The sequence below is a fragment of the Stigmatopora argus genome, chromosome 11, assembly GCF_051989625.1.
Source record: "Stigmatopora argus isolate UIUO_Sarg chromosome 11, RoL_Sarg_1.0, whole genome shotgun sequence".
NCBI classification, from domain to species: domain Eukaryota; kingdom Metazoa; phylum Chordata; class Actinopteri; order Syngnathiformes; family Syngnathidae; genus Stigmatopora; species Stigmatopora argus.
The window spans coordinates 4,142,059-4,151,793 of NC_135397.1; the positions used below are offsets into that span (position 1 = coordinate 4,142,059).

The 9,735-nt window shown below is 47.8% G+C and overlaps 2 protein-coding genes across 4 annotated transcripts; one reads left to right on the forward strand and one right to left on the reverse strand.

Annotated features, from left to right (window-relative positions):
* The first annotated feature begins 227 nt into the window (after positions 1-227).
* On the forward strand, positions 228-3,544 carry supt3h (SPT3 homolog, SAGA and STAGA complex component). Of its 3 annotated transcripts, none has more exons than XM_077613647.1 (12): positions 228-325; positions 770-877; positions 1,529-1,613; positions 1,675-1,761; positions 1,995-2,094; positions 2,221-2,363; positions 2,435-2,510; positions 2,617-2,729; positions 2,793-2,897; positions 2,966-3,097; positions 3,240-3,329; positions 3,391-3,498. In XM_077613647.1, the coding sequence occupies exons 2-12, from the start codon at positions 795-797 to the stop codon at positions 3,430-3,432; spliced, it is 1,056 nt and encodes a 351-aa protein (XP_077469773.1). In that variant the 5' UTR covers positions 228-325; positions 770-794; the 3' UTR covers positions 3,433-3,498. The 3 variants fall into 3 exon arrangements, with proteins under 3 accessions (XP_077469773.1, XP_077469774.1, XP_077469772.1); XM_077613648.1 differs by having other exon boundaries at positions 2,969-3,097; XM_077613646.1 differs by having other exon boundaries at positions 2,793-3,097; positions 3,391-3,544.
* cdc5l (CDC5 cell division cycle 5-like (S. pombe)) lies at positions 3,496-9,526 on the reverse strand. Its single transcript, XM_077613649.1, has 19 exons — positions 9,336-9,526; positions 8,933-9,036; positions 8,663-8,824; positions 8,459-8,586; positions 8,240-8,339; positions 8,042-8,168; positions 7,880-7,971; positions 7,671-7,815; positions 7,299-7,490; positions 7,078-7,226; positions 6,845-7,016; positions 5,498-5,662; positions 5,345-5,425; positions 4,834-5,079; positions 4,660-4,767; positions 4,496-4,585; positions 3,955-4,086; positions 3,801-3,881; positions 3,496-3,719 (listed from the first exon to the last, which is right to left on the reverse strand). Exons 1-19 carry the CDS (start codon positions 9,378-9,380, stop codon positions 3,603-3,605), a joined length of 2,436 nt encoding a protein of 811 aa, XP_077469775.1. The 5' UTR covers positions 9,381-9,526; the 3' UTR covers positions 3,496-3,602.
* Between the last annotated feature and the right edge of the window lie 209 nt (positions 9,527-9,735).

Sequence of the window (9,735 nt, forward strand, 5' to 3'; positions counted from 1 at the left end):
TTCAACCTTTCCATCAGGTATTTCCAGCAGTTCCTCCAGTAGAATGTATTAATTTGTTTTTAAAGAGTAAACCATTTTGTTTAATAAAGTGAGATAATTTGTTTTGGTATCTTGTAAGAATAAGATGTCCAAAATATATTCTCAAAACATTATATGTCAGTTGATCTTTAGAACGTTCTAACCTTTAAAAATGGGGAAAAAAACTTCATGTTCCAGCATCCCTCTCCCTGGCCATTGACGTCATCAACGCGCGCCGCAATTTCACCCAAACGTAAATAATATAGTACATCACCACTACGATCGACGTATTACTTGACAACTTTTGGTGAGTTTTACTGATGTCTTCCCCTGCACGATCAACGTTCCTGCCTGGTCGACGTGTCGTTGTCTGTGTTTACTTTGATTGTGTGGAGCATTGTTGGCTCTTTAACCGCAACCTTTGAATAGAGAGGAAAGTCGTCGTTTTAATATTCAGATTTTACTACCGGAGAGGAAGCCGTGCGGTTTAAACACCTGCGTGTGCGCGCTCGTGTTGCATCGATAGAGTTCTGTTAAGTTGTTTTAAGAATTGGACTCCGTTTCGATTTTAATGTATTGATTTAAGAAACCCACAAAAATAAAATAGACAAATATAACAATCGGCAAAAGTTCCTCACGCCACATTTTGTCCAAATAGTACTGTCAATTCCACTATATTCCACATATTTCCTGTTTAAAACTGTGAAATTGTTCAATTGTAAATGTAAAAGGATAAAATGTCTGTGTTCAGGGTTTGACATAGGAGAAGCTGCTATATGGCTGGATCAGTCATCGCCGGGTCTCGAGAACGCCCTGCAGCTTCTCGGACCAGCTTCATCCCCGAAATACAGGGCATGATGTAAGACTGACACACTCACACACATCACCATGTACTCACCTGTATACAGTGTACTGCCGGTTCCACCAAAGAGACTGTTGGAAGCCATGTCCCCCTACCTATTTTGAATGGGACATGACACAGCACATAATCACAAACCATAATTCACACAATATACACGAATAAGCAAAGTCCAATGCAAGTGTTCCAAATGGTCTTCATTAAGGAATTGCATATCTTCTATCTATGAGCACTTTTGCTCTCTGCAAAAGTTCATTTAAAAAAACAATCACATCAAATTATCTAGTCCACATTTAACATCCCGTTACACACGAGTGGCGTGGACGTGTGTGTGCATATATCATTGCGTGCGTAGCTCACCTGGTGGTCAGAGACGCCTGAAGTGTGCAAACCCCAAAACCGAACTCTACGCCTTGGCGTGAAGCTCTCGACCTCAAACCCGAGCTCCTGGCGGTGGCGTGATTGACAGCAGATGTCCGCAAATCACGGCCCGGATGGAGGCGGCCCTGCGGGAAAAACATCAGACTCCATGTTGTACATATGCGAGCCAATTTTGTGTATTGGCCTCCTAATGCTTTTTCTAAATGCAAATGTGGAGGTTTGCACAAATGTTTGCGGCTCACCTGTATGTGGGGGGTGCGTGTGTGTTAGGTTTTCCCTGGGAGACGCCCGCAGGCCGCTGCAAGAGACGGCAGCCTTGGTGGAGGACATTGTGCACACGCAGCTCATCACCATGGTAAGATGAACTAATTCGCTGACAATGACGGGGCAAGACAGCCGTGTGACTTTATGATCAGCTCCATCAGGCCAGTGAGGGCGCCACACTTCGGGGGTCAAGGGTCATCGCCGTGGAGGACATCCTCTTCCTCATGCGCAGAGACAAGGTGAGGGCCACAAAAACACTAAAGTAAATTGAAACGCTTACAAATTGAAGTTACTAACTACTAAGACACGTAACAAAAAAAATGTTAAAGAAAGGGCTTTAAGTCAATTCAGTGTCAATGTAGTTGTACTCTATAATGCTGCCCATTTTGAATTACCATAATTGTTGCACTAGAAAGACCTACATTTTCAGACCCAAATAGCTTTTCTATAATGTGTTTATGACTATGCATAGAGGAAGCTGTCCCGCCTACTGAAGTATCTTCAGTTCCGAGATTACAAGTCCAAGCTTCTAAAGAGCCTTGAAGACGAAGACGAAGGGGGGCAGGAACAAGGTCGACTTACTTTAAAATGACTAAAATAAAAATGCATGTCCCAGTAACGCCTCTGGGAACGAGTGAGAACATAGTTTTCAGAGCACCTCATTTTGGAGTGACTAACCCTAATGCTGGTCGCCGCAGGGTCGTCGGGCGCGGCCGGTGGCGGCGTCCAGCGGCGCCAACGTCTGGCTCAGGATCACCTTCTGTTGCTGGACCACACCGGCGAGCTGCTGTCGCTGGTGGAGCGTCGGGAGATGGACCCCGTCAAACAGGAGAGGCTGGAGGTAAGCGGTCATCGCGGCGCCACGTCGGCGAACCTAAGAGTGCAATCGTCGTCGTTCTGCAAATTTTGCAGCGCATGGAACGCAACAGCAGAAGCATGGACCCCAGCCAGTACGCCGAATTCTGCGAGAGTCGACAGCTCAGCTTTGGTAAAGAAGACTTCTCATTTTACTTTCTTCATATCCAATCAATAATCTTTTCCCTCCGCATAAATACATGATTTCCCTTTTCGTATGTGCGCGCACGCTCTCGCAGTCAAGAAAGCGTCCAAGTTCCGCGACTGGCTGGACTGCAGCAATCTGGAACTCAAACCCAACAGCGTAGCTATGGAAGTCCTGTCCTATCTGGCCTACGAGACCATCGCCCAGGTAAGCGCTTCTTCGCCCGCACGACCGCAGAGCCGTGCTTTGACGCTTGCTTTTTCCGTGCAGATTGTGGACTTGTCTCTGCTGGTCAAGCAGGAGATGGTGGCCAAAACCAACACGGTGGCTCACGTCATCTCGGCCAGCCACATTCAATACAACTCTCACGTTGAGGTCGCGCGCACCTTCAATTCAGGGGTCTTGGTCACCTTTTCATCGAGCCCGTTCTCCCTGTCGTTCAGCAGGTTAAGAAGGAATCGGATTCCCCCGAAGCCACGCCTCCGTCCACACCTGGCTCCTCCCACTCATCCAAGCCCTTCCCCCAAGGCAACGGAAGTCTGGACGGACGAGCGCGGCAGAGGAAACGGAAAAAGGTGAAAAAAAAGAAGCAATTTTGGATCATATCACAACTAACTTGGAGGGAAAAGTTACATAAATTAACTTCTTAATACCAGTCTCTGTTCTTAAAAGTGATTATCAAAAGAGAATGTGCACTGAAATTTCTGCTTACTTTAGAGCTGTCCCGCGACGCCAGAACCTCCGAGCGGCGCCATTCAGCCATGTCACATCCGAGAGGCCATCAGAAGATTCAACTACAGACAACCCGTAAGTACGCCCACACATTTCAGCATCTTTCCTAATTCTAACATTGTTTTTCCCCCTTCAGAACACCTACAGAAGAAGTGGGATGTCTTACCTGGCCTGCTGATCACCCAATTTTTTTTTTTGTTACTTTCACCTTGTTTAATAAACATCACTCATCGAAGAAAGCTGATGTCGCCGAAATAAACTTTATTGGTCACTAACGGGGAAACGAAGAACATGGGGCATCGCATACAATCTTTGTGATACATTGCAAAAGGATGCGTTTAATGTCGCTCAGCATTTCTGAGCATTGTTACCCGCCAGGGCGTCTCTCTCGGTCACCAGTTCTCCGTATCGTTGCTGGAGTTCCCGCTCTCGATCCATTTGACGCTCCACGTCTTCGCGCAATGCCTGAAAACACAAAGAACGTTGAAAAAAAAAAATAACAGTGAATGTATTTTTTCCCCCCAAAGTGCTTTGCGAATGAATGACCTCGAGTCTTCTCGGAATGGCCAGGTCTTCATGTTTCTTCAGCTGAGAGAAAGTCTCCAACTCTGTGGCCGCTTGCTCCACCTGGCGGGCAAAGCGGAACGTTCTTGCGAAGGTTCGCAATCATCGTAATTGAATTTCTAGCGCTCCTTCCCACCTGCTCCCAGAGTTCATTGTGCTGCTTGAGGAGGCCGAGCGCCCTGGACTGGAAGCCACCCAGAAGGATTTTGAGCTTTTTCTCCATTTTGGCCGCCTTGCGCGCTTCCGCTGTCATGTGACCGCGGTTCACCTGCCAGAAAAAAAAGCCCACCATGAGTGCAGTTTACAGAGAAAATGACCACCTTGGTCATCAAAGGTCAGCTAACGAGACATTAGTCACGTGATCATTGCTATGTTAGCGTGAAGTTTGTTAGCCTTTGACTTTTCAGACTGAAATGGACTGATAACCATTTGTGTATAGAATGCAGACCAGGTCCAATTTCACCTAAAGTCCAAGAATGTCAAAATTTGTCATACAAAATTGAAGGAACCTACCGGATAAAATTGAATGCCTTTAGCAAGATTAATCAATGCAAAACTTTGTAAAAGCCTTGAAAATATGAAATACCGAGGAGCTTAAAAATAACTTGCACTTCTTAGAAACCCGTCTTCTCTGAACAATGACAAAACAAACCATCCCAAAGGGCACGTGGCCTTACATCGAGTTTCTTCTCGACGCTCTCGATTCGATCTTTCTTGGACGCCAAGTTGGCTCGGGTGTACCGGTTCTGTCCGGGCAGGTAGAGCACCTGCGAGGGCGGAGCACGAGCACGCTTAACATAATCTTGAGGGAAAAACCAAGCCGTCGCAAATCCGACCTGACCTGTCCGTAGCACTCCTCCCACACCTGACAGTAAGCCTCCATGCTGAGATCGCCATGACCCATGCCCACTTTCACCACCTCCATTTCGGTCGCCAAGATGGCTTTGGCCTGGTGGAACAAAAAGGGCACCGTGACGCCGTCTCCCCGAACGGGCCTTTTTTTGGTGTGCTCTACCTTTTCCATGTCCTCCGTGCTGACGGTGTGGTACGGGTGCGCCTCCAGGTAGCCCACGTGGAGGACGTTGTTGGAGGCGGACGCCGGGCCCCGAGCTTTGGCGCGCTGCAGCTGGCCGCCGGCGGTCGGGTGGTGAAGGCAGTCGTGGTGCATCATGGTGATCATCTCCTGCTTGATCAGCTCCTCGGCCACCTGCAGGTCCGACAGGGGCTCCATGGACGAAGGCCGCAGGACAGACTCGTTCACCTGCAGGTGAGCGCGCAAAACATTTATGGTTTCTCTCTTTCAAGAGGTTTTGATTTTCTATATATCATATCATAGATTGTGTGAAAATTCACTTTCAGATTTTTGGGTCAAAAGTAGAAAAAGGCAAGATTTTGTCCTATTCAAATTTCACCATACTAAATATAAAATGTTTGTAAAGTTTCAAATAAAAAAGTGACAATTTCAATAGTAAAAATGACCAATTCAAAATGAAAAATGGTTCCAATTTTGAAGTGATTTGACTTACATCAGTGGGTCTGGGCAATTCCCTCTGCACAGCAGTGTGTCGCAGCTTCAACTCTCTCTCCTTCTCCGCATCACGTATGGCCTAAAAAAAGCCCGGCATCAACTTTAAAAGGCGTCCAATTCACTTGGAGGGGCCGCACGGCACCCATCGCACCTGCTTGCGCAGCTCCACGTCGGAGGCGTCCTCCACGTAGCCCACATCCGTCTCCGTCTCCTCGAGTTCTTTCTCTGCGTTTTCCGGTAGGACGATCTCAAAGTCGTTTTTGGCCGCAGGAAGCAACATCAGGTTCTCCTTCAGCTGCTGCGCTCGCTCTCGTTGCTGTCCGGAGAGGCAAAAAGCGGCTTTGAAGTATGCCAATCGGAATCAAGAATTTCCATTTCATCTTTAGTAAATACAAAAAAAAAAATTCTTTGACAGTCATGTATGAAATATACTAAGCCTTAAATAAATCAACTCGAGCAAGGTGTTATGCTTAAAAATAGGAAAAAAATAAAAGCCTAACCCGAGTCTGAAAGCCCAAACAGGGTTTAAAAGCCTAACCCGAGTCTGAAAGCCCAAACAGGGTTTCAAACCCAAAATCCTAGTCTGAAAGCCCAAACAGGGTTTCAAACCCAAAATCCTAGTCTGAAAGCCCAGACTGGGTTTCAAACCCAAATCCTAGTCTGAAAGCCCAGACTGGGTTTCAAACCCAAATCCTAGTCTGAAAGCCCAGACTGGGTTTCAAACCCAAATCCTAGTCTGAAAGCCCAGACTGGGTTTCAAACCCAAATCCTAGTCTGAAAGCCCAGACTGGGTTTCCAACCCAAATCCTAGTCTGAAAGGCCAGACTGGGTTTCCAACCCAAATCCTAGTCTGAAAGCCCAGACTGGGTTTCCAACCCAAATCCTAGTCTGAAAGCCCAGACTGGGTTTCCAACCCAAATCCTAGTCTGAAAGCCCAGACTGGGTTTCAAACCCAAATCCTAGTCTGAAAGCCCAGACTGGGTTTCAAACCCAAAATCCTAGTCTGAAAGACCAAACTGGGTTTCAAACCCAAATCCTAGTCTGAAAGCCCAGACTGGGTTTCAAACCCAAATCCTAGTCTGAAAGCCCAGACTGGGTTTCAAACCCAAATCCTAGTCTGAAAGCCCAGACTGGGTTTCAAACCCAAATCCTAGTCTGAAAGCCCAGACTGGGTTTCAAACCCAAATCCTAGTCTGAAAGCCCAGACTGGGTTTCAAACCCAAATCCTAGTCTGAAAGCCCAGACTGGGTTTCAAACCCAAATCCTAGTCTGAAAGCCCAGACTGGGTTTCAAACCCAAATCCTAGTCTGAAAGCCCAGACTGGGTTTCAAACCCAAATCCTAGTCTGAAAGCCCAGACTGGGTTTCAAACCCAAATCCTAGTCTGAAAGCCCAAACTGGGTTTCAAACCCAAATCCTAGTCTGAAAGCCCAAACTGGGTTTCAAACCCAAATCCTAGTCTGAAAGCCCAAACTGGGTTTGAAAGCCTATTTGCTCACCAGGTGCTTGGCGTACGATGGGTCGGCCATTTGCTCCTCGGTGTTGATGTTGAGATTGTCCCTCTGCGGGGTGCGCCCGGGAGTCAGACCGGGCGTGGCCACCCCGCGTGGGGTCAATCCTCCAGCCCCCTGCGGGGTCATAGCCTCCGACCCCTGACTGTGCCCAGGTGTTCTGCGGATCAACATCTTTATTAGCAGCCGCCGTTTGCGGTGCGGGCCGCGTCGGCGCTCACCTGAATGGGGTGCTGAGCACCGTATTGGGGGTCTGCACTTGCTGCCGCTGAGGAGTGACTCCGCGGAAGTCGCTTTCGTGCAGCGGCGTGTTGAGGCCACCCTTTAGTGGCGTGTCGATGTTGGTCAGCGCCATCAGATTCTGAGCTTCCTGGGAAAACAAAGCCAGCCGTTTCAGCCTACTGTGTCGCCACTTCCAAAGCCGGCGGGTCGCGTTCCTCACCTGCATGATCCTGTCCTGGGCGGCGGGCGTGCGCGGCGTCCGCAGTCCGGTGTTCATGCTGTTGGTGATGCTGTACTCGGACAGCAGCGCCGACGAGGCGCTGTTGGCGCTTTCGCTCTCCTCGGCGGTTTGGCGGGCTACCTCGCTAGCCACGCCCATTTTCACCACTTCCTCCAGTTCCACGTCGCTAATCTGGCAGAAGAAGCAATGTTTGAAATTTTGCCGTTTGTGCTTTTTTGTATCATTTTTGTCTTTGTCTAAAGAACTCAGAGATTCCGCAGGGATCACTTTCAGGTCCACTACAGTTCTCAGTTTACATACTTTTTTTTGTTAAATGAATCCTTCTCAGCGAGTAGAGATCCACAACATTACCTGCGGCGCGGGCAGAACCAGTTTGGATCGTTTCTTAGTGAACTCGGCCACGCCGCTGGTCTGCAAGATGGCAGACGGGAGGTCGCTCTCCTTCTTCCTTTTGATCTTCTGCTTATCTTTCCTGCGGTCGCGGTCCTCGCGCTCGCTGCCGGCAGACGACAATCGTGAGAACGGCGTGGTCGTGGCCTCGCCGCCACGCGATAACTCACTTGCGCAGCTCGCCGTCCAAGTGCTGCTGCCGCAGACGCTTGAAATTGGGTGCCAGGGGGTCGTAAATCTCCATGCTGGTGTCGTAGAAGCCCTGAAAACAGACAAAATAGCCACTCAGCGAGGCTCTGCTATGATAAGAAGCGGCGCCGCCAGTCGGTTACCGAAGCAGGTTTCTTCTCAAAGGGGATTTCGGCGTTGTAGTCGACTCCACGCTTCTTCTTCCTCTTCTTCCCGATGTGGATGCCGGCCGCTCTCAGTTCTCTGCGCTTCTGCAACGCGGCCAAACGCCTAGCAAAAGAGAACGCGTTGAATCTCAAAAAGCCAAATGAGCAAATGCGGGAATAAGGTGCGAGTGTGACCTGGCTTCCTCCAGTTGCTTCTCTCTGGCCTTTCTCTTGGCCTTCTTGCCCTGTGTGTTGGCCAGACGCGCTCGGGCCTCAGAAAGCATCTCCAGCTCATCTGTACACATAATAACACATTGAGAATTTTGTACCCAAATGAGACATGATTTGTCATCAATATCGCTCAGTTCAAAGCCACTAAAGCACAACTAGCCCTTCCTGTTCAGATTTTTATACCTTCATCCATATCCACAGGGTCCGGCCTGGCCGGTTTAGTCTCGGGGTTGGGATCTATCTCCCCTGGCTTCAACTTCCTAGGGTCCTCTCCCACTTCTTCCTCGTTATCTCTCTGCGCTGCCTTATCCCTATAAAAAATAAAAACATAAGATGTGTGTGTGGAAAAAGCGTGCTGATGCCATCAACAAAAACGCAGGAACATACAAAAGGTATTCGTAGTGCTCCAAGCACTGGGCGGCTGTGCGCCCAATGATGGGCGCGATGGTTCTCCACTGGGTGGGCATCAGTTTAGCCAGGTGAAGAAGCTTTTCCTCCTCCTCACGGGACCACTCTGTTTTTTTGATACTGGGGTCCAACCACTCATACCTGATAACAAAAGCAAGATGAAATTGTATCACGAGACCCTTTTATCTGCACTTTTTGCAGCAGAAAAAAAGGAATGCAACATATTTAATAGATGATTAATAAACTCACCATCTTGCTTTGCACTGCTTAGCAGACTTGCGGTGGAGCAAAGAGGCGATACGAGACCATTGATTTTTCCCATATTTCATCACCGCCGCCTTGAGAATTTCATCCTGAAATACGCAGTTATAAACATTTGCATTAAAATGAAATCGACGACTATCTTCATCAATGGCAGTCGATGAGTTAATAGCTCGATGAGTTAGTAGCACTAAGCTTATTTGGAACAATTCCAATAGTTTATACTGATGAGATTTAAATTTTACGGCGCAGACGTAAGAATATCATCGATATATAAGGGATTAATCTTCATTTTGAAGCGATCTTATAGCTAAGTGAAGTAATTATGTACATGTATTTGCAACAAGCGGGGTTAGCACGATGCTAACTCCGCTAGCACTGTCAGCCATACCTCCGTATTGCGCCAAACGCCTCCTTTTATCATGATTCGCGGCATCTTGGCGGCTTTGGGGTGTTTTCCCTCTTCCACAAAATAAAAACAAGTAGTAAAAAGAAAATATCAAGAAATGAAAGCACACGGGACGCAGTGCTGAGCTGGAAAACGAAGGACAACAGGAAACGTGCGACGCCTTTTCTTCGAAATGGAAGTCATGCACTTCTATGCGAAATACTGCCCCAAGCGGAATAAATGTGAAATGGTTACAACTAGACACATTTGAGTGAATTATTTTTGTTTTGTTTAATTGTTTTAATAGATTTCCTTATTTATTTGTTTAAAAATCTTCCACTGCTAGCTTCTCCGAGTCAAAATTAATTGGACGTCTAGCACCGTCAATGGCACCAAGAGAGCG

Excerpts from the sequence above, each read along its gene's own strand:
- supt3h (XM_077613646.1), top strand. The coding sequence starts at position 795 with ATGGCTGGATCAGTCATCGCCGGGTCTCGAGAACGCCCTGCAGCTTCT. Across the intron at positions 878-1,528 it reads CCCGAAATACAGGGCATGAT|GTTTTCCCTGGGAGACGCCC; the intron begins GTAAGACTGACA and ends CGTGTGTGTTAG. Across the intron at positions 2,730-2,792 it reads CCTACGAGACCATCGCCCAG|ATTGTGGACTTGTCTCTGCT; the intron begins GTAAGCGCTTCT and ends TTTTCCGTGCAG.
- cdc5l (XM_077613649.1), bottom strand. The coding sequence starts at position 9,380 with ATGCCGCGAATCATGATAAAAGGAGGCGTTTGGCGCAATACGGAG. Across the intron at positions 5,426-5,497 it reads ACGTGGAGCTGCGCAAGCAG|GCCATACGTGATGCGGAGAA; the intron begins GTGCGATGGGTG and ends GGCTTTTTTTAG. Across the intron at positions 4,768-4,833 it reads GCACGGAGGACATGGAAAAG|GCCAAAGCCATCTTGGCGAC; the intron begins GTAGAGCACACC and ends TTGTTCCACCAG.